At 37.6% G+C, this 24629-nt stretch overlaps 1 protein-coding gene across 2 annotated transcripts in view; it reads left to right on the top strand.

The window, feature by feature from the left end:
• Slit2 (slit guidance ligand 2) overlaps positions 1–23957 on the top strand; it is a 344949-nt gene extending 320992 nt beyond the window's left edge. For both annotated transcript variants that reach the window (XM_047566500.1, XM_047566498.1), the window contains 8 exons: positions 758–851; positions 4714–4851; positions 4952–5192; positions 6502–6632; positions 16271–16425; positions 21138–21426; positions 21619–21830; positions 22882–23957. In XM_047566500.1, coding sequence (XP_047422456.1) covers positions 758–851; positions 4714–4851; positions 4952–5192; positions 6502–6632; positions 16271–16425; positions 21138–21426; positions 21619–21830; positions 22882–23123 — 1502 coding nt within the window. In that variant the 3' untranslated portion in view covers positions 23124–23957. The remainder of the gene's footprint in view (positions 1–757; positions 852–4713; positions 4852–4951; positions 5193–6501; positions 6633–16270; positions 16426–21137; positions 21427–21618; positions 21831–22881) is intronic.
• Positions 23958–24629: the final 672 nt, after the last annotated feature.

Genomic DNA, 24629 nt, shown 5'->3' with positions numbered 1-24629 from the left:
TTGCTCAGATGTACTTTGTTGAGCTGTTACAATGATTCATAAAAGGGAAACAAAATATTCTTCTAAATTTATAAAATGGTGGAGACTATGAAGATGTGAAGATATTTTTTCAAACATAAAACTACAGAATAAGCCAGATATACAGGGGTACATACCAAATGATTCCTTTTATGTCAGGGTCACAATTAGGTACTACTAATCTATGGTCTTCTCAAGATAGTGGCTGCCCTCAGTGGGGTTAGTAACCAGAAGAGGGCATGAGGGAGGCTTCAGACATGCTGTTAAATCTGTTAAATAAGTGTGACTGGATGTGGATACTGGTCACCTAAGTGGGCTGTGTGTGAATACTCATCAACTACCATTTATTTCTTGGGTCTGTCTGTGCTATACCTCAATAAAACCCCCAAATTAAATAAATAATATACTGATAAACACGTAAATAAAGCAAAAATGAAAAGCTCTCAATTTTTTTTTCCTCATTCTAATAACATAATTCTCAAGGGGCTCAAGTTAGTCACATATCACTCTAGTTGTCCCAAATTACAAGCCAGTCTAGTAGCAGAACCAAGATTGGATATGGATCTTCGGGTTCTATATCATCATCTGTTGCAGGGGCAGGGGTCCTGCATTAGTTTGTTTTGATTTTTATGTTTTGTTCAATCTTGAGCTGCACTAATGTCTAAGACCCCTAATACAGATGACTGACGAGACCCTGATAACCCCTCTGTGTGGACTGACTCCTTTTGCCATGTTGCAGGCGAGTTGTGTGAGGAGAAGCTGGACTTCTGTGCCCAGGACCTGAACCCGTGCCAGCATGACTCCAAGTGCATCCTGACGCCAAGGGGGTTCAAGTAAGTCAGAGGTCTCTCCTGGTTTCACAACTGGGGAGGGAACCTTTCTTCCCCAACATAGCCTCACACCTGGCCTCAGGGTTAAAAGGACTTGCTCACTAGTGCCAAGGATCACTTTATAATGTTCATAGTCATCATGGACTTCTCTTAGCACACTGCAGAAAAAGAAAGGAAGTTTTTGTTTTGTGCCAAGACTTTCTGGGAGATCAGTTGGGTTATAAAGGAGCCTTAGCCTCATCCTCCTCAGGTTTATTTGAAAGCCAACCCAGCTAGATGCATGGCATCCTTTGGTGCATCGTTAAAGGTAAGTTTGTGGTGAAATAAACAATGTGGTTTGAATGTAGCTGAAAATGTTATGGTCTGAAAGAACAGTCAGACTATCCAAGGTGGGAAAGATAGATCAACTGTGTGTCCCAGCCTGCCCCGGCCAGTTCCAGGATGTGCCTGTTGTCTCACTATAATTATCAATAGTGCTCCTTTTACCTTAATATATGTCCTGTGGTTCTGTAAAAGTGACAGTCATTCTGGGTAGAGGGTTCCCTCAAGTGAACTCAGAACATCAAAATTATTTTGTTTTCCTCCCCAGAAATAATTGTGAATTCTGTTTGGTACCAAATTACATGATTCGTTTGCTGCAATCCTGAAATATTTTCAGTCGATCAACAGTGAAGTCTCTTTTTAGAGTTGCCAGTGGCTTAGAGAGCATGTGATCCAAATTCACTTCAAATACAAGGAAATCATGGTCCAGAGAGGTTGAATGATTCTCCAAAGATCTCAAGGTTACTTATTGGCAGAGCCAGGTTCGGTTGATATTTTCCAGTTGAGTGATTTTTCCTAATACTTGTTACCCTACGTGGTTTTATAGTTTATGAACAAACACTTCCATTGGGGGTGAAGATGATAGACTGGGATTGTAGGCATGACACAGTAGTTGATCTGTGCTTACATCAGATATTAGAAAATGACATTATTAGCTTCTTCACCTGTATTTATTGAATATCTCCATGGACAGGGTGCATGGTGATAATACCATTTCATATTTTTGTAATGCTTTCTAGCTTTTACATACTTTATCTTCTCAGTGAAATGACCCACAATTAGTTGCCATAGGATTCAGAGAGTTTAAAATTACTCAGCTTTACAAATAGTTTCATAAGAGAAACTGGGGTTTCAGCTGTTACTCTAAGCTTTTGATATTTATCAAATGATCTCATACATTCTGAATCAAGTTGGGGAGTGAGGCCAGTAGACCCTCTCTGTCTTTCAAAGATCAATCCAAATTAAATATTTATTCTCAAGTTTTCTCTTGGCAGTATTCTTTCATTTCAATTTGCTTTATAATCTTAATTTTAGAGTATATAGATGACAGTTGCAGTAACTGCTGATCCCATTGGATGTCTTATCAAGCAGGAAAAAGATAGATTTGATTCTCTCTTTCATAATATTTTTAGTTTACAACTCTATGCAACCACCAAAAGTCCTATTAAATTTTTTAATTTTATACAGAATTTTATACTACATTTTATTCAATTAAACTACCTTAGGTAAATTACTTTTACTCCTGATCCTCTTTGATATGCCCACAAATGAATGTCACAATTGAAAGTGCATCACTTACATAATCAATATCATCATTTCTCAGAGAAATTAGGCAGATTTTCCAGAAGTGCTTATTTACTGAACAGGTTTTGCATGGCTTTGTAATTATAAGATGAAGTATCTGTAAGACTTAATGGAAGCATTAAAAATAAGAGTTTGTCTTCAAAACAACAAATTCTTAAATAAATATCTTCTGTCACTTTCAGGTTGTACACTCTTTAAAGTGCCTTTCAGTGGATTATGGTTTAGCTGACTTGGAAGATTATTATTTTCAGTAGTCAGTAATTCACGAGCTCCATTTATACTCATATGTAGGTTAGGTGAAAACTGGTTGAGTCAGACTGTATGCTGTGGCTCCCATCTTATAAATAATTGCATGTTATAAGAATGACAGTTGCAGAAATAAAATGGGCTTAAAAATCAAACAAGATGAAACTGGTCAAGAGAATCTCGACTGCCAAGTGTTCTTTGGACAACTGTACTGTTACTTCAACTCATTTTCTCATTAGTAAACTAACAGGTCTGGTTTTACTTTTCTGACTATATTAGATACCTCATCAATCTTCTGAATTGCTTTGAGATATTTCCAGATCATGAGATGCCATAAGTAGTATTTTCAAGGATGCATCTTACTTATTTGGCTTTTGGGTTTCTAAATGGTATTTTGTATTCTTTGCTTTTGTCTTTATTCCTTGTCAGTGGTGTAGAAGGAATTTGATAGGTCTTATTGATAATACAAACTTAAAGTCATTCTTGTTCAAATTTTTCTGTTTTGAAACTTGCTCTGAGGAACCAAAACAAACCAAAAATGTTGATCATGATATAACTGCAGGTTCTAATGGACTTGAAAACTAGTATTGGGGGGAAAGAGGATATAAAATGTCTCTTCGACAGCCATGATAGTAAGTGCATGGTTCTCTTTATCTTTTACTCTGACCTCTTAGATGAATAATTCAAAGTGTTTCAAAGCATTTGTTCTTTCTTTTAATACTCCGTACTTCAGTCACTCTGCTCACATTAACATTGATGGAAGTTCTCTTCCAGGGCCTTGTCCATCTATTTCTGAATCTGTATGGCCACTTAGGGTCCATTTAGCTTCAGTCTTGCTGTTTACTTTGTTTCATTACAATTCAGCATTAAAAACAACTGATGGCAGAATAAGCATGCTGTTGCACTGAGCTCATTTCATTTCTTAATTCATACATGCAAGTTCAAAGTCAGCTTGTTACTCTTAGGAGGCATACACGCCCATTTGTTTTAACTCATCAGTTCTCCCAAAATGCTTAAAGCCTGATTTTGCATTTTAAGACAAAATCCTTGGCATTCAGTAATGTCACATTCATCTGAGTATTTTTAATTTATTTACTTAAATCCTAATATATTTGAAATAAAACAGGGGATAATTAGTGAAGAATAAATGATAAAGACCTTTATAGAATTATAAAAGTATATAAATAATTATAAAAATTAGCAATCACTATTGATCATACATTATATATAAACACTATACGAATGACTTAATGGGGGGTTTTGTTATTGTTTTGTTTTGTGGGTTTTTTGTTCTTTTTTTTTTTTTTTTTGGTACCAGGGATTGAACCCAGGGGCACTTAATCACTGAACCACATTCCTAACCCTTTTTTTTGTTTTATTTTGAGACAGGGTCTTGCTAAGTTCTTAGGGCCTTGCTAAATTGCTGAGGTTGACATTGAACTTGCCATCCTCCAAGCCACTGGGATTACAAGTGTGCACCATCATGCCCAACTGGGTATGCAGTATTAACAAAATTGATTTTCTAAAAATTAGACTTTGTTCCAGTGTGTCTAGTTTCTTTAGGAAAATTAAAAATGTCCATCATTAAAAAATATGTTTAAAATTTGCAGTGTATTTTCCAATGTAGTACTTTTATCATCCCAATGGTCAAATCAACTAGGCAGAACTAAAAGTAAAGGACACTGCAAGCAAAGTGGGTAGTACGGAGGGGAGAGGAGGAAGAAAAGAAGAGGGGGGAGAAACCCTGATGCAGTTAATCTGCTCTTATTTCTATTGTGGCTGTTCAGTATTATCAGTGAGATACTGATAGATCACAGTGAGAAACCATGCCATACTTTGCAGCCAGTACTATTTACTGGACTTCATTACTTAGGGATAAGATAATTCTAAATAAGTTTTATTAAAAATATTACCATCTTTTCTAAATGAAATGAAGCTGTTTTACTAATATTAGATCAGTTGAGTCTGAAACTTTACCTGCTTGTTCAAACAGGTGTGATTGCACACCAGGATACATTGGTGAACACTGTGACATTGACTTTGATGACTGCCAAGATAACAAGTGTAAAAATGGTGCCCACTGCACAGATGCAGTGAATGGCTATACATGCATCTGCCCGGAAGGTTACAGGTAAAGCAGAAGTACCACTTGCTATTTTGAATTAGGTCCTACAGGACTCAAATTCACATATCATCTAACTAACATAGGTTTTTTCCTCTTTATTCTTCAGTGGCTTGTTCTGTGAGTTTTCTCCCCCCATGGTCCTCCCTCGTACCAGCCCCTGTGATAATTTTGATTGTCAGAATGGAGCCCAGTGCATCATCAGGATAAATGAGCCAATATGTCAGTGTTTGCCTGGATACCAAGGAGAGAAGTGTGAAAAACTGGTCAGTGTGAATTTTATAAACAAAGAATCCTATCTTCAGATTCCTTCAGCCAAGGTCCGACCTCAGACTAACATCACACTTCAGGTGAGAGATGCCCCTCCAGAAACAGCTGATCTGATTTTAAGCCTCGTTCAGCTCTAGGAATGTACATCAGGGTAACTGATGAGTAAATGATGGTGTTCCTCAAATAGAAGGTTAACAACCTCACCATACAATGACAAAAAATGTTCCTTGTGGGTAAACCTTTGGTAATTCTTCTCTTCAAATTTATATTTTTAAAATGAAATAGGAACCAGTATTTTTATTTGCTACTTGATCCAAAAGGGAAAAAACTCCCCACAGTAGCAAACTATGTCCCTTCATTTTTTTGCTCTAGTAAAGATATTTTGTTTATTTGTCTTCATGATTCTGAAGTTGAGACCCTGCACAGAGGGAGACTTTTCTTAGGTAACCCACAGCTGAGAAGGATGCAGGGAAAACAGACACCACAGTGCAGCCAGTATCTCCTGACTCTTCTCTCAGAGTCTTGAAGAATTGGCATGAAATTTTCAAACACATATTTTAAATCTTTCCAAATCACTGTGTACCTTTAAGAAGTCATCAGATCCATATGGAAACAGTTGTGCTAGACTGGGGGCGATACATGCACTTGGGTCTACATGTTTATTGTTTTTCTGGTAACCAAAATCTTTTTAAAAATATTTTGAATGCAAACAGCATTAGCCAGTTTCCTAGAGATCATACCTCTTTTTATTTGTTTTACCCCAACACTTCAATGAGGAGTGGGCTTCTGTTGAAATCATGAGCAAGGGGAGACAGGTAGGCTGTCTTTAAAAACCTTTCCCCTACCTTCCACTATTTGTCACATGGGATAGTTACAGAAAGTGTTACAGTGGTGTTGAGGCTTAAGTAATACCTTTGACCTAACTAGTCCTTTAAAAGAAAAGCAGTATAAGAACAGAAATTTCCCCCTGCATGTGGCATTATTATAAGGAATTTGTTGTTGTTGTTGTTTAAATATGGTATATGAAAATGAATCTTGCTGGATGCAGAGTCATCTTTAGCATTTGCCAAGAACAAGACCTGTAATGGGAGCAAAAACAGCAAATAAGTGAAAATTCTCTAGCAAAGGAAGTTCTGGGCAGATCCAACATATTTACTTAAGTATGTGTTATGATTTTTTAGCTTCCTTATGAATTAATTTATACCAGAAAGAGTTGCAGACAGGTCACCCTGCAAACAGTAATTTCAGCATACATTATTTTCTTATAGCCATGGGGACAAAAGGGACCATTCTAAGAAGTCCTCACTTCACTTAGTGGTCTGTCTCTTTTTGATGAAAGATGTTTGGTGGGCTGTACATCCTAGTAACATCAAGGTGATTTCCTACTAGATCGCCACAGATGAGGACAGCGGCATCCTCCTGTACAAGGGCGACAGAGACCATATCGCAGTGGAGCTCTACCGTGGGCGAGTTCGCGCCAGCTACGACACGGGCTCTCACCCGGCTTCTGCCATTTACAGGTGAAGATCTCTCAGTTACTGGTAAAGGTGAAAAAACTTGTTTAATGAAGAACTGCTTCTTTTCTATGATTTTGTGATAAGCATGGGCGGGAATGATTTGCCTGTAGCAGGCGTCTTAGTTCAGTTTAACGGAACACCTGATCATGAGTAGAAAAGAGGCCATGGAGATTTATTTCTTATAGTTCTATGGAGTCCAAAGTTGAGAGGCCACATTGGTAAGCATCTTCTAGTTGCTTCATCCCATGGCGGAAGGCAGAAGGAAAGATGGGATGGGGAAGAAAGGAGCCAAACTCATCTTCTAGCCAGGAACCCACTCCCACAGTCACTAACCCATGCCTTGATAGCAGAATTAATCCACTCATGAAGGTAGAGATCTCATAACCTCATAAACTCTCTCTCCTTTTTTTTTTTTTTTTTTTTGCTACTGGGGATTGAACCCAGGGGCAGTTTACAACTGAGCCACATTCCATCTCTTTTTATGTTTTATTTTGAGGCAGGGAGTCACTATGCTGTCCAGGGCCTTGCAAAGTTACTGAGGCTGGCTTTGAACTCACGATCCTCCTGCCTCAGCCTAACACAACTAGCTCCTGATCAACTCTGAAGGATCCCACCTTTCAGGATTGTTGCACTGGGGATTAAGTTACAACACATGGATTTGGGGGGAACATATGAGCCATAGCAGCAGGCTTTATGATAGATACCTGTGGTGTCAATACCAACTCTCCATCATCCTGCACACTTGACCTAGTTAGTTGCCTCCTCCATAGAAATAACTGTCACCCTTTAGTGAAGGGATACCCACCCATGCATATTTTTTCCAGGCAGGTATCTTAAGTGGATTAAGTAAATGAAATGTAAGAAATGATACACTCTCACCCCTTCATTCTTCAAAAGATCTAACTTCTTAGATGAGTATCCCTCTATTACAAATAGTCTTGCTATTGACAATGGAAAGAAGAGGCTATAATGAGTGAACCATCAGGACCATGAATTCTCAGTTCTCTCTAAATGCTGCTGTGTGAAAATATTGGCCCAGGTTTTGCCTGATTTCTGTTTTTTCCAGAAAAGGCAAACACATGTGTTTTATAAAATATGTTTTCTCTCCTTTAAATATTGATTTATATTTTTAATACAAGATATGTGAGCTAAACACATCTGTAGGCCAAACTCACTTGGCAGCAAGTGAGAGGATGTTGTCTGTGACATCAAGTGAAGTAGCATATATAAATGTGCTTCTAAAGCCTTCACATCCTATCAGAAGTCTTCACATCTTATCAGATCCTTCATAAATAGTCCTGGGAAAACAGATGCCAATTGCATCCATGAGTGAAATTCAATAAGCCCTTCTGGTGGTGAGCTGACCCACGTGGGACTATTTGGAGCTTGGAAAACAATAATTATTGGTTTCAAAGTGGAATACAATGGTTATTTAACTTCCAACTAGTGATGAATTAGTACCAACATTTTAACTATTACTAGGCCTTAAATTATATAGCCCTGATATATTTCAGACCATAAAAAGATATCATAAATTTGTGGTTTATTTATATTTTTTATTTTTTGATGATGATGAAGCAGTGTGAAATTCCCAGAAACCATGGTGAAGTTTTGGAAGTTGGTCTAATAAAGCTAGCATTCATATAAAATAAACTGAAACATATCTGCAGATAAATTATAGAAACCCAAGTGACTATATCTGAATGAGAACATACTCTTCAGAGCTCATTTGGAGTTTATGTTCATTTCCTTTTTTGCCTAAGAAACAATAGAATATGCCCTGCGACATTTATGAAAAGAATATCATGTTGCACACTCTTTGTTAGAAACCAGAAGTCTGTGTTTCTGCTGCAAGATCACCAAGTAGAGGCACACAGTATTGGGTCTAGGGCAAACACAATTTAACTCTTGCCTTTTAAATTATGATGATAATTTAGGGAAAGCTAATACATTATTTTCAGTAAATTCAAAGAATCAACAATTACCTAGAATTTAGATAGGTAGATATGTTTAATATAATATTAATTAGTATTTTATTATATACTATATTAAGAAAAAGTATAATATACTAAGTGAAAGGAAGGAAGAAAAGGAGGGAGGGAGGGAAGGAAGAAATATGAATGATCTATGTGTAATATTGAAAGATTTTTCAAGATATGTAGCTCGGCTAGAAAAATTAAATGAGATAGGCCAGTGTCAAAGTTAGGTACAAGTGTATGCATTTGTATTTCTACAAATGTGCATAAAGAAAAGCTAGGCATAGAGACAAAGGAAAGGAGTAGAAGCAAGTCCTCAGCTGGCATTTCATTTCATATCATTTTGTTTTTTGAGCTATTTGAATGTCATTAGTTCTCAAAAAAAAGACGGTGAAGTAATAGACTGGAGCCAGTACTCTCAAGGCAGTCTGCCTTGACTTGAGTACCAGCTCCTCCACCCACTAACAGTGTAGTGGTGGATAAATCACATCAATTCTTGGGATCTCACCTGGAAAATGGGGGTGATAAATAATTGTACCATGCTTTAGCAGTAGAGCTAAAGCAGCCCCACATCTTCCCTGTGGGACTGAGTGAGAATCCTGCTATTTGATACAAGTATTCAGAACAGTGCATGGCAAACAGTAAAAGAGGATAACTACTGATATCACAAATTCAGAATGTCCCAAATCAAGTTCCATTCATTTGCTTTCACATAAACCTGTGTTCTCCGTGAATTCTTCAATGCTTAAAAAACACAGCCAGATTCTTGGGCAGCACAGCTGTAGTGGATTTACTCTTTATCCCTTCTTCCTTTCACCTTCAATTTACAGATTGTCTCAGGTTTTAATTCTGCTCTGACTACTTCTCTGGCTTCTATCCAAATGTGATGAAGTGGCACAGTCTCTGTCCTTACTCGGGCCCTTACTACAGGGTGAATCTCTGATGAGAGGTACCACTTCTTCATCATTATAGCAAAATCCATCCGTAACACTATTGCAATCAGCTTTCCCCTAAAGGTCTTAGTAAATATTTGGTTTGGGTGAATCAAATGTTTAAATCATGATTTGTTTCCACTTAGGTAACATTGTTAAAAATACACCACACTGATGTTTTAGAAGGGGGTATTTTACATATTCTTACCCCAGAGAACTCATCCAGTTGAAATCCAGTTTAACTACCATCATTTTGTGTTAAATAAAATTTGCTTTGTCAAAACATTGTTTTCTAAATTATGCATCATTGAATGTGCTATTGGAGGACTGCACATGGAAATAATTTTGTACATAAGTTGCATTATACCAATTGCCTGATTAATTTTCAACATTGGAGAAGTAGATTGTATTTTAGCAAAACAAAATCTGATAGAATTAAGGAAAAGTCATCATAGAAGTTCTTGTTTCCATAGAGTATTTTTAGTTTAGACAATTTCATTTTAGGTATCTGTTATTATTTCAAATAAGTCAGTTTGAGGACAATTGTTTCATGGAATTATTTCTAGACTGATAATTCGCTGTCCTTCAAAGTGACTTTCTTTTAATGTAGATAAAAGAAATTGTTTGAATTATTAATAAAAAAAATACATGTTTCTTTCATTAGATTCAAATTAATGTCCTTTTCCAAGCTATACATCCTTTTTGGAAACATAGCTATCATTTAAAGATGAAGATGGTAGTTAGTACAGCTTTGAGTATGTTAAGGAAACTCAAGATGCAGTGATTATTCCTTAGCAGTAGAGCTAATGCAGCATGTGCATCTTCTCATCTGGAGAGAAGACTGTGGTTTCTGTTAGACATATACACTTCACAGCACCAGCCTCCAGACAGTGTTGTAGAGCAGTTGTTCTGGACCCTACCACTAGTTTCTCATTCTACAGGTCTCCAGTGGGCCTATCAATTTGCATTTCTGACCAATTCCCAAGGGATACCGTGTTGCAAGGACTATACTTTGAGAATAGCCCATGTAAAAGGGATCTCTGTGAGCTAAGCTTTGAGAGCTGTTGATATGCCATTTCCACACCAGAGTCCTGGGACATCATGCTTGGTGTTGACTTGAAATCAGTCATGTCAGGAGTATTTCCACTCCAGAAATCAGCAAAATGCTACAAATCCAGGCTCATTTTCTTTTCCCAGAGAGCCAATTGTTAAACATTTGTCAACACTCCACCATCTCTAATAAGCATTAACAAATGAAATGAGCTGCCAAACAAGTAAAAGAATGAAGAATCTGGCACGCATACCTAATTTTTACAGCACGTAGAGAATAGCATAATGAGGAACTCAATAGTAGTGGCATGGATGGATGGATAAATGAATGAATGAATGAACTGTAGCCTACACTTAAAACTAACATTAGTACTAGGCTCTTAGAGGTAGAGTCATACGTTTTATTTTCAAGAGGGCTGATAATTAGCTACCTTTTAAAGCAACTTCCTTTTAATCTAGAGAAGAGAATTTTTTTAACAAAAGTTCTTCTTGAAAAATATATATGTCTTTCTTGAGATTCAAATTAATCTCATGCTCCAAACCAAACAGCTTCTTTGGAAATGCAGTTTTTAAACTACTGTTTAAAAATTAGAAAATCAAATGAGCCACTCTGCTAGTGTGTAGGACACTACATGTTAGTCAGTTTCCTTATTATGGTTCCATGCAACTCGAGGGGACTTCTGCTGCCTACTTTAGATTTGGTTGGCAACATAACCCCCTGAGTTGTCTAACTTGCATTTTAAAAATAAGAAAAAAGAAGCTGAAAAGAGACTGTCTGTATTCTTGAAGCATTCAGTCTCACTGAGGAGGCAGACAGCAGACAGAATCTATAAGATGATCTTCTTATTTTTAAGATAAACATTGAGCCATTCTGGACATGCCACTTTGGAAGACATCACCATCAAATTTATAATCCTGGGCAAGTTACTCCACTTTTTATGCTTCAGTCACCTCCTCTCAACAATTGAAACTGCATCTGTTTTTTCACGTGTGGTGGTTGTAATTGGAAGGAAAAAATACAAAGCTCAAAATATGCTACTTGGCACAGGGGCAGGTTCCTAGACATCAGTACTGCCAGTGGTTTATGGATCCCCTTCAAACTCAGATACCCAGATAGTAACAAATGATATGCAAATGAGAGCTTCATTACTTCACAAATGACCCCCCAGTATGCTCAATCATGGAAGTTCCTTTCTATTTTAGTGTATTTTATTAAAATTAATCTCCTTCAAAAGTACTGATTAGGGGCTGGGGAGATAGCTCAGCTGGTAGAGTGCTTGCCTTGCAAGCACAAGGCCCTGAGTTCTATCCCCAGTACCACCAAAAAAAAAAAAAAAAGTACTGATTAAAATATATTGGTTGATGAACTATTTTATAAAACTTTCTTCTGAAAAACTCTTATGCATCCAGGGGAATCTCATTTGACTTTCTGTTCCTTTTGATTTAAGAAGACAGGTGGAGACATTTTTTATTTCCATCCCCACTTCACAGAGGAAATACCTTCAGTCCAGAGATATCAAAATGTCTGTTTTAGAGTCCTGTTCCATTGCTTGGACTATGCCACCAGATTTTTAAAACTTTTATGGCAAAAACCTGGAGCTCACATAAGAAAAACTGAAATTTTATCTTTATTAAACTACTGAAACACTTTAATATTCATGGTTGATATAGAAATATGAAAATGTTATTTTTAATGTCCTGAGTAAATAAAGTGGAGAAAGGAAATCAGAAAGATTTTAGAGCCTTCTTTTCCTTTAAGCACCAAGTATTAAAGTTTTTTTTATGCAGCAAACCACAGGCATAACTGGAAAATCACATGGCTTTCATATGTCCATTTATATTCTAGAAATACAAGAAAACAAAACCTTAGGTAGTAGATGAGTATAGTAAAACAAAATTACATAATAATGGTAATAAATGAAATTTATGTTCTCAGTGGAAAGGCTCAAAGTTAAATGGTTCACTTGCTCCTTTTTGTGAGTCATATGGTTCCCCAGGGAAAGGGAGTTTATCAATACTCATCAGACCCTGAAAGGATGTTAAGCATTACAAGTGGGTATATAAGAGCTGACTGTGATAGACTGAAAATTTGATCAGTTTTACAGGTAAAAATCAGTCTTACAAGTAACGACTGGTGTCAGTTATTACTCTTCTTTTAAAAGAATATGTAGGCCAAAGGTTCTTGGACAACTCCCAGTCTGTCACATTCTGGAGAACAGAGAGTGGAACAATTTAGAATATTCTTAAGTCTTACATATTCTCTTTAGGCCCATACACACAGTATCATCATAAAAACAAAGAATCTGAAAATATTAATTTTGCAATACTTACAAGTTAAAAGGCTAATGTCAGATGTCACTTAATTCTAAGAAGATATAAATGTATTTAATCTCTGTTGTAACTCTTTATCAGGGCCTAAAATGATCAGACTAGATATTTAAAACTTACAGGGAGAGAAAAATCTTAATGTGACTCTCACTGATGATTGGGAAAACAAAATCCAAGCCCAGTTTTCCACATAATTTCATATGCATTCTCATAACCTGCAATCTCTCATTGTAATATTATTACATTTTTATTATTATTATTATATTATATTATATTATTATATTATTATAATAATATATTATTATAATTATATTATTTTATTATATTATATTATATTATAATATATATTATATATTATATCTTATATAATATATATTATATTATGTATTATATTATAATATATATTATATATTATATATATTATATATATATTATATAATATATATGTATTATATAATACATATATATTATATATAATATAATACATATTATTATTATAATATATATTATAATATATTATATTATATTATATTATTATTATAATAATATATTATTATAATTATATTATAATAATATTATTATTCAGTGATTTTGAGAAAATGTACCAAGTTTTGCAATTATCATATGAGGTTATTTGTGAGGTAACTATCCCTGGCATATTTGTGAGAAATGCCATTAAAGATTGTCATTGGTGAGAACACACACATTTGTGTAGTACTAGGTACTCTTCAGGACTTTTATTGAAAATGTGGTGCATAATAATTGAGATCTCATTGACTAGAGTAAAGCAACTGGCTTCACATCTGTTTAGCCACTAACTAGCAGTGTCATTTTGAGTCCTCTAAACTCCCAACTTTTGTGAAGCTTCAGTGAGTTTGCAAAATCCCTAGAATAGTGCCCGGCCCATAGCATGCACCAAAAAATTCTTTGCTCTTTAATTCACACTATTCTAAAGAGGAAGAAAAGAGAATAATCACCTAAGGTCACAACCATTAAGGTCATACATTTACAAAAAAGTAGGACTAGCTGAGCAAGATTTCTTTCTCACATTACCCTTCAAGATACTGCTGTAAAACCTCAAAGAATATTTTTTTTAAATAAGGTGACTCTTTCAGAAGTCCTGTTTTAAATATACTAGAAGCCTATTGATTAGAACTATATTCTAGTTAATATTATTAAAACAAAATAGCCCCTGTTATTCCTAATACATCTCTCTTATATTTACTTGACACATATTTATTGAGCATCTACTGTTTACCAGACACTCTGCAGAGTACATTGAGTACAGAAATAAGTAATTCATGACTCCAACTTTAATGTAGCTTAAAATTATAGGAGTTAAAAATTTATACTCAAAAAGTGGAACAAAAAAGGTAATAAAGGAGAAGTAATAAAGTGAGTTGATAACAAAATAACCTACCTCCTGCTTCACAGCTGAAACCTTGCATTATAAAGGGTGCATGAAACCTTAAAGGTCTTAAGCCACCCCACCTGTATACTATCATTAACAATGACTTATCTCCATCTATTGTCTAAGAATAATATGTGACCAAGGACGTATGGATCTTTCCTTTACAATTTTAAAGGGAAAAGTGGGGGCTTCATTATAAATATTTATATTAATAATAATTCCCGACTGTAAACTTATTGATGCTGATGATATTAATATCATTTAATTTGGGTGTGCTATGAAATTTTTTTAAAGTTCATTTGATATAGGCCTCAAACTGTAGAAGGGAGAAACATTTATTAGCACTTACTAAAAAAGAAAAGTGTAACATTTTAGTAATCAAGTCTCTTATCCAAGATCAAACATTTAATAATTGCATGACTGGGATTCAAATTCAGATTTATGAACCTCCAAATTCTTTATATTTAAACTCTAGCTGATATTCCAACTCAGCCAATCCCCTTAGAAGACAGTCAAATTAAAGACCAAGAACAGTTGGCATGTAACTGTATTTAGAAAGTAATTTCCTAGCCTCTCTGCCAATTTTAATGATGTTAAGTGTCAGGATAATTAAATATGTAGGAGGTAAAATATTGATTGACATTGCTAATATTTATTTTTAAAGTTGATATCTGAGACAGGCTATCAAAGATTACTGCACACATGAACTCTTTTAAACACTTCAACAAGAGAACTTCAGATGTGTTCACAGTTCTGCAGAATGCCTATCCTCAAATCAAAACCTGTTTATTCCCAGTCAGCAAACAATGCAATGTGATTACACTCTAGTGGCAAGAGCCAACAGAAATGCTAGTACATCTTTGTGTCTTTTCCAGGCTTGAATTTTGCAAATTAAATATCAGTGTCTGGAAATCTAAGTAGTTATCTTGAAGAGGGAGTAGTAGTTACTCACACTTAGGAACAGTCTCTAAATCCTCAGCTCCCATACATCCTTTTTGGACCTATTTTCAGTTCTTCCAGACAGTATCCCAGGTTGCTAGATCTTTAGTGTTCACTTTATTATTTCACCCCAGTTTCCAGTTATACCATTTCTTGCCTATATAGTGAAAGGCGAGTATATATTCCCAACTCTGTACTGTACATTGGTCCCATTTTCTTCCTAGGTCCTGTTACATTGTTCCTATTAACATTTTTTGCCTGCTCTAGCACCAGGGTTAAATTTGTAACCACAGTTTAAAATCACCCAGCACCTATTTCCCAATTGCACTGAAAGTCATCTTCTTTTTCAATCTTCATTTTCCATTTATCTCAGTTTCTTAGTCTTTTTGTTGTCTATTTTATGAATTTTTATAAAACCTCTCAAAGGTTTTAGAAGGTAGCAGCAATAATTGATTAGACCTGGTTTTTTAAAAATTATAGAAAAGAGACTAGAGATACACTGTCATTCCTGGATTCCTTAGAAATGACTCTGTTAAGCATTTTATTTATAACCTCTGATTTATACCTGTTTCAAGAGCAGAAACCAGCAATGCCCTAACATCAATGTCTCTAGAGTATATTTGGCACAAGAATCGGTTCCTTGTGTTTTTAATACTATTTGGAGTAACAGACAGTATCTTAGTAAATGGAATTTTTACGGTATTTAAAGCAGATGATGAAATTATTCTTTTGTAATTTCTGCATGCTGAGGGAATGGGGCTGAATAATAAATAAATTACTCATTTGCACTTCTCTCAGTGGGAGAACAAACTTACTTTTTTTCTATTCCTGAGAACTTGAAATTCATTCTATCTCCTATCTCCTTGAACATGTCCTTTAAAAAAATGTAGCTTCCTTAATGTTAGCTATGAGTGTCTTTTCCTCAGCAGTGCTCATTGGAGTATGTATTTTAAGCTCTTTAATAAGGAGAGATGGAAGGACCAGCTAAGTTTTTCTCCATTGCAGTGTGGAGACTATCAATGATGGAAACTTTCACATTGTGGAGCTGCTTGCCCTGGATCAGAGTCTTTCCCTCTCTGTGGATGGAGGGAGTCCCAAAATCATCACCAACTTGTCAAAACAGTCCACTCTGAATTTTGACTCCCCACTCTACGTAGGAGGTAAGACTACTTCCCAATTCAGTGAATTCCCATACCCTGTGGTGGTTCACAGCATAGACTGATTCTGAAGTTATCAGTGTGTCTGGTGCCATAGTCATTGTCCAATGGTTATCCATCTGAAAGATGGACAGCAAGGACAGAGCAGAAAGAGCCAGAGCTAGTTGTTAAGGGATCATTTTGTCATTCTGGATGTGGGTCTCACAACATGTGTCATTGGGAAAGAGGGCAGTAATGAATATTTCTCCTGTGCCTATCATGTGCTAGGTAATTTACACATCATATCATCAAATCTTCTATTTACCTGTTCCAAAGAAAAACAAAGATGGTATTCAAATCAGACAATGAAGAAAATGACAAAACAAGCATGAGACAAACTGGGGATTTGGAGCCCCACCCCAGCTTCCTTAATGAGGCAAAACCCTTTCAGCTAAGCCATGTATGACGGTACTGGAGTTTCTACCCTACCAGCTGCTCATGAATGACTTAAATGTACAGACTGGATCAGACACCAGGCAGGGGTTCTGCTTAGCCAAGAACAAGAGAGAAAGTTGAAAAGGTGGGGCAGGACTGGAAATGATGGACTTTACTTTTATTCAGCAAAAAGGAAGATGAGTAAATGTGTGAGAGAAGGAGGTACAAGCAAGTTTTAAAGGACCCCAGGAGAGAAGATCTAGAAAGCAGAGAACTTCCATCTCTGCCTCCCATCTGGAGGAGCAGGCATAAACTAGAGACACAGAATTTCAAAATTTAGGGAAAGGAAGAAGAGAGGAGGTGATGTTGACTCAAAATACCTTTGAGTTAAATTACATTGAGTTGAGTGATAAAATTAACTCATTTTACAGAAAAATTAGCCTGAAGATGTTGGGGCACCTGATTTCTTTACTATGACAGGTATTTTCATGAAGATCATATCATCTCCTACAAATAGTAACCTTAGGATGCTACACAATTATCTTAACCCTTGAAAGCCTTCCCTGGTAGCATTTTTTAAATGGTCCTCTAAGTCCAGAACACTTCTGTTTAAAATTTTCAGTAGTTAAATAGTAACACTTTTATATAGTTGGATTTTTCAGAAAGAGTTCAAGGTCTGTGGTGTCATTCTGCAAACATCTGTGGAGCAACTACAATATGCTGGGATCTAAGTTAAGATACATAAAGGATATAAAATTTAAAAAGAAATGTCTCTTCCGCTCCCAGGGATGTGGGGGATAAAGGCACCTCTTCTAGTAACCACAGTGCCTTGTGATTAAAGGATTGCATACTGAGTCTGCTCAGAAAGTTGGCTGATCTAATTGCTTCATGGGAATCACAACCATGAGACTCATTAAAAAAACAAAATTTGTTCCTTCTTGCTTGTACTCTACTTAACAGTTAACAGGGCTGCTTTGGGACAGGTGAAGCAAGTCATAGCTATACCTGTGATTTGGAAGAAAAGAATTTACATTTATTGAGTGCATGCTGTGTACCCAACACAGTGAGACCTTAGGAAGTAAATATTATTTTCTTTGTTTCAAAGTTCCCAAGGGTCAACCTAAAGGATTTTTCACAACTTGTCCAAGTTCAAAAAGGCTATTTTGTGGTAGATACCTCATTTAAGTACAGGTCTGTCTGATTCCAAAGCCACCTGAATCACCACTCATTTCTTCAGAAAAAAAGCAGAAAGCAATACAATCTAAGTTATGTGGCTTTTAGTTGTCTATTTCTGGACTTGCCCTTTAATGGATTTTATTGCACTTTTATTAGAAACCATCTCATTTAATCTTTTAAAACCTCTTCAGAATGTAATACAATTTTTTTTTTCTCAAATACAGGATGAGATTGTGTAGATCACAACATTTTTCAAAAAAGGGAAAAATGTGTTCTAAACTCCAATATGAAAAGTACTAGTCCTTCTGAGGGTGGATGATCTGGAAGAATCCAGACAGAGCCTCTGTTCATGCAAGCCTGAAGGAAACCACTTCATCCCACCCTCAGTGCCAACAAGCACATTGGTCCCACTTCCTTTCAACTCAAAGTGTGGTCACAGGGTGATTCAGATTTTTAAAAATACAAGGAATCCTGTAAGACCACAGCTTTGAATGCTGCATGGCAGAGGCATGAGAAGCTAAGTCAGCAGAGGAAAGTGAGGTAAACAAGTCCAGTTTAAAAACAGGGCCACCCATAAGGACGACTGTCCAAAGGCAATGCATCTGATGTCTTATCCGTTGCAGAAGTATTCTCTGGAAAAATGGAGAGGTAGCTTAACTTACCTTTGGCTTATTAAATACCTGTGACACAGTCTTTATTCAATGCAAAGTGATTTCATCTTTATGTTTTTATAAAATAGTCCAAGCAGAACATTTATTACCTAATGATGGGAGGGTAAGACCCTGATATGAAGACCCATTCATAAATTATAGATCTTCTCCTAGTACTGCCATTGACAGAAGACCTCAGTGTTGGATGCTCGATCCCTTTATTGTTGTTTGGAAGAATGCACAATCTTTTATGTCTAAAAGTAGTCTATCATTTGATTAATTCCATCTAAGACCATGGCATAGAGGAATGGTTTTATAAATATCATGAATTTTCTACTTTTATCAATTAAGATCTAGCTCCCTGGTCAAGCACATTTAAAGGTTAACGTAAAAGAGTTTATGGCTGGGCAGGTAACTCAGTGCTCACCATGCATGAAACCTTGGGTTCAATATCAAGCACCCCCCCACCAAAAATCTAAATATCTATGATATTTAGAATGATTCTTTATTCCATGGTATCCTATCAAAAGTTAAATACAGGCACACACACACACACACAAACTACTGTAGTTAAAACTAGACCTTTCATAATTGTGAGTCTGGAGACTAATAGACACACATTCACTAATTGTTTCTCCCTGCTGTGGAATTTTGCCAATCTGTATTTTATAGATGTGTACATATGGGGATTGAACCTTCATCAAAATGAGCTATTAAAAATATCTTTGGAAGAAGTTCATTTTTAACCTCTAAAGAAAGGACCATAACCATATAGATGTTAAGGTCCACATGTTTATGATGGATGGATATGATTAAGTTAGAAAGACTCACCCCAGAGCAAGGAATTTCCTGTCACTAGTCCTTTCCTGTCAATAGTCTTTTTCCTGGAAATGGTAAATTTTGTCCCTTTGACCCTGCTATCGCAGCCCAGTGTCCAAGGCCAGACACACACAGAGTAATAACCTGTACATATGGAAATTCAAAGCCCAGACCTGTAATTGTGGTTCAAGTATGACCATGGATCACCTGCATTGGAATCACCTGCCCTGCAAGGGCACCCATCCCCCTCCCCACAGGGTCAGAATCTCAGGATGGGGAGAGACCTGGAAAGCTTCCCTTTAACATGACCTCTGATGGTTCTACTGTGTGATGAGCTTGAAAACAAACATTCTGGTCCATCTGCTGGTGATATTGATAAGAACACTAAGCCCGAGAGAAGGCAAAGGCCTGGTCCAAATGCACTCTAAACCGAAAGAGATTTGACCTCTACTCTCACCGTTTTGTGAACCTGGCGCCTGACTTTGGTACCTGCTAGGATTCTAATGAAGATCTTTGAATGGCAAAGGGTACAATGGCATAAGGAATGAGCCCCACAAGAGTGCTCTGGTTCTTAGTGTCAGTAACACACATCCCCTGGAGAGTGAGAGCTTCGATATTTCTAGCCCATAATTTGCAGTCAGCTGCTGGGACTGAGCATACCCGGAGAGACTCAGCACTCTGAAGGCCTCTGGCTCCTTCTCTTTACCCAACATGACCTGAATGGTTGCCCCCCCTGCAGAACTTCATCCAAGAACTAGTTCAGTGTCTGGCTCAGGCCATGGAAAGATTCCTCTGTTTTGCCAAAATGAAAGTTACCAGATGACTGTCACTAGTGGAATGTTTATGTACCAAGATTGCAAATACTATGTTTTTGAAGGAATTTATTTTGTACTCCTGATTGTGTTAGAAGATGAAGGCTTCATTCTCAATTAGGAAAAATGCATGATGTGAATGAGGTGTTGTCTGGATAAGAAGCAGGGCAAGCTTTTCAGACACCGACATCCCTAGCTGAGCTGAGGACATTGCCCTTGGTATACTGGGTTAGTTGCTTGTTTATAGAGTTAGGCAGGACTGGAACAGATGATCACTGTGAACCCTAACCCTAACCCCCTAGACTTGGTGGACCCAACCTTAACTCTGGGACTAAGAAGGTTTGTCTCCTTGACCTAATTCTAATCTGAACTTGCTGGGTAACATCGACTATGTTGCCCAAGCTCTCTGGGCTTGGGTCATTCATCTTTAAAATAAGGGGTAGAATTAGTCAGGGGATTATAAAGTGTGCTTTTGTGGAACCCCCAGGCTTCCTACAGATGGCGGTATCTGGCGTGAGTGGGTGTGGGTAGAGAGAAAGAAACATTAATCTGACCCTCCAGTAGCTCTGCTTCTAGGTTTTATATATGTATATGTATATGCAAAGTTTTGTTTAAACAAATTTTAAAACCTAATGACTGACCACCATAAACTGGGTTCTTTATTCTAGCTGTGCATTAGAAGTACTGGGAACATCTTCCAAAATAAAAGCAATACCACTCTCTTTACTACCCCACCACCACCCAGATACCATGATGTAGTTGACTGGGCTGAGGTCCTATGTACCTGCCTTAAATGACTGATAAACCTGCAAAGAACCTGACCTCTAACGTGGTGCCCCCTCAGGCATGCCAGGGAAGAACAACGTGGCATCTCTGCGCCAAGCCCCTGGGCAGAACGGCACCAGTTTCCATGGCTGCATCCGGAACCTGTACATCAACAGTGAGCTGCAGGACTTCCGGAAGGTGCCCATGCAGACAGGCATTCTGCCCGGCTGTGAGCCATGCCACAAGAAGGTGTGTGCCCATGGCAGGTGCCAGCCCAGCGGCCCATCAGGCTTCACCTGCGAGTGTGAGGAAGGATGGATGGGCCCCCTCTGTGACCAGCGGACCAATGACCCTTGTCTTGGAAATAAGTAAGTTCAGGCTGCTTGGTAGTTGAACATATAAGCTCAACCCTCAAAGCAAAGCCCAAGAGAGGAAGGGAGGCAGGCTGGCAGGTATAGGGAGACGGGAGGGAGCAAAGCCAGCCCATACAGCACTCTGGCTCATATTCAGACATCCTCTGCTCCCATCTGATCTTCACCCATGTTCCTTCTCCCCTGTAGATGCGTCCATGGCACCTGCTTGCCCATCAATGCCTTCTCCTACAGCTGTAAGTGCCTGGAGGGCCACGGAGGTGTCCTCTGCGATGAGGAAGAGGATCTCTTCAACCCCTGCCAGACGATCAAGTGCAAGCACGGCAAGTGCAGACTCTCGGGGCTCGGGCAGCCCTACTGTGAGTGCAGCAGTGGATACACGGGGGACAGCTGCGATCGAGGTGAGCCAGCCCAGCGGAGCCTCTCCTTCACTTGGCACAGTAAGAGGGTGCACGGTCAGAGAGAGAAAGGGTGAAAGAAACAGGCAGAGGAGTGATAGGAAAAGAGAATCCCAGGTCCTCCGTTGCTGCTGTTGATTTATTTTCAAGTGTCATGGAGGTACCAGATGTGAAATGTCCTTAACTCCCACCATAAGATGACTTTCAGATGTCTTGTCACAACTTGATTTGCTCTGAAAATTCTCCATTTTACCCTTTGTTAAGGTGATTCTCCATTTTTCCCTTTGTTAAGGTGATTCTCCTTTTACCTTCTACAGAAGGCACATTAACTTTATTCACCTGTTACCTGCTCTTCTCATGCACATATATTATTAATTCATCTTCTGGCACAGAGAAGATGGAGCTACTAATTCTTCTCAGATCTTAACACAAACTCACCTGTGACCTTAGAGTCCACCACTCCTTCTACTTTCTTTCTGCGATCAGAACTTGCCTTGCCTCCAGCTGGCACGAACTTTGTTTTGTGCATCAGCAGGACTAGACAAAAAGAACGTGCCTGCGGAAGCTTTCAGCAGATGTCTCCTTTTTGAACTACTTCATATTAGGGTAATTTATGAAGTTAGTGGAATGTTACTTGCATTAAGTAACAGATTGGATAATATTAAACTCCAGGTCTAATAAATTAAATTGCATTCTCTCTGAAACTGCTCCCCGTGGTAAACAAAACCAGCTGTTGGTTGTGTAAAAACAGGAGATGTGTATTTTTTTCCCCTTTTTCTTTGCAATAAAGGAAAAGATTTAGGAATCCAATTTTCTTGTCAGTGTAATCGCATTGTATTTATAGTCTACATATATAGCATTCACTTTGCTGAAAATAAAGGCCCAAAAGACGCATTTTTTTTTTTTAAGGAATAGCAGGCTGTGCCACCAGCCCAAGATATGTAATAAAAACATAACACTAAAAATAGAACTTACACAAGGGCGGAGAGACAGCATCCACTGAATTGAGATGTGAACTCACAGTCATTGTGATTTTTTTTCTGTTCTTTTCTAGAAATCTCTTGTCGAGGGGAACGAATAAGAGATTATTACCAAAAGCAGCAGGGCTACGCAGCCTGCCAAACCACCAAGAAGGTCTCACGCCTGGAGTGTAAAGGCGGGTGTGCGGGGGCACAGTGCTGCGGGCCTCTGAGGAGCAAGCGGCGGAAATACTCTTTCGAATGCACTGACGGGTCCTCCTTTGTGGACGAGGTTGAGAAGGTGGTGAAGTGCGGTTGCACGAGGTGCGCGTCCTAAGCAGGGTCCCGGCACCTCCCACCTTTGACACAGGTTGTCTACTTCTTGACCGTGCTGGACTAATTTATGCTTCATAGTGGAAATATTTGAAATATATTGTAAAATACAGAACGGACTTATTTTTATTATGAGAATAAAGACTTTTTTTTTCTGCATTTGAAAAAATAATAATAAAAGACTTGCTTGAACTAAAGCTTCCCCCTAGGCTGGAGGAGTGTAAAGAAAGCTGTATGTGGCGGCATTAGAGCAACCATGGGAACGGTTGCCACACAGATCTGTCTTTGAAACATGCTGAGGACTGCAGAAGCACAGAGAGACTGAGGAGCCACTGTGCCCAACCTGGAATTGCCCAGAGCATCAAGCACAAGTGTGTGAGTGAGACTGCCAGGCAGGGGTTGGAATTTCAGAATTTACAGAGAGACCAAGCTGATGAGAAATATTTTGTGCAAAATATAAAGTATCCTGAAGATCTGGGTTCCATTCACAAGAGGACCTGGGAGCCGAGTGCTGTGACTCACAGTACCTTCTTTCTCAATGTCAGCAGAAGCAGCATCCAGAAGTGTTCATCTACCATTTTCCAGTATTAATTTTTTGTAATATAAATGATAAAGGAGATGATAAAGAACCAATAGATTATTGATAAATAAATTAGTAATAATATGAATTTTTGTTTCTATGACCTCTAAACAGCCCTATACAGTATTCAATGAGGAATATTTATTGTATCAAAGTACATTGTACTTAACGTGCTAGGCCATCCTTTTGCTGTTTCTTGATGCTTTAATATATATTAATTTATAATTATCCTGATTTTTTTGTACATTTTCAAACTTAAACATCAGGATTTTTTTTTTTTTTTTTTTTTTTTTTTTTTTTTTTTTTTGCAATAGTACTAACATAGGGTGTTATCTTGGGATAAATATGTGTTGGTCTGTTTGTTGACCTGGACATCTGACCACTGGTGTCACTGACCTACTCTGGCCTCATTCAGGACACCTTCAGAGAGCATGCAGAGTCCAAGAGTAGGAAAGGCACATCTGTGTGAGACAGTCATAGTATGGAAGGAAGTGACCCCCTGCACATGTCCACGCAGAAGAGAAATGGTGTGTAGCAATCGACACTAGAAAGTAGACCTTTTATAAATTAATATCTCCTTGACATTTTTTGCCCTTTTATTGGTTGGGGGAGAGAGAGACTGTCATGTCAAAAACTGTAATATTTTTTCCAAAAATGAAACTTTTTTTTTACCTTCATGTTCCCATGTTAACATATTTGCTGCTAAATTACATTGTAGAATCGATGATGATTTATAGTGGACTCTGCTCTTCCCTCACTTAAATCCCAGGGTGCCCTGTAAAGATGCAGATGTTTGCCCCCCAAAAAAGAACTTTTTAAAAAAGAAAATTAGATGTACATGTATAATTCAGTGTGCTTTGTCTTTCTCCAGACTAATATCAGTTACACTACTGATGTTTGTAAATTAAACAGATATTTACTTCATTAACA

Source organism: Sciurus carolinensis, chromosome 10 (assembly GCF_902686445.1).
Source record: "Sciurus carolinensis chromosome 10, mSciCar1.2, whole genome shotgun sequence".
Lineage (NCBI taxonomy): Eukaryota > Metazoa > Chordata > Mammalia > Rodentia > Sciuridae > Sciurus > Sciurus carolinensis.
Note: the sequence above shows the minus strand (reverse complement) of the source record. Positions and strands in the feature narration are given on the sequence as shown.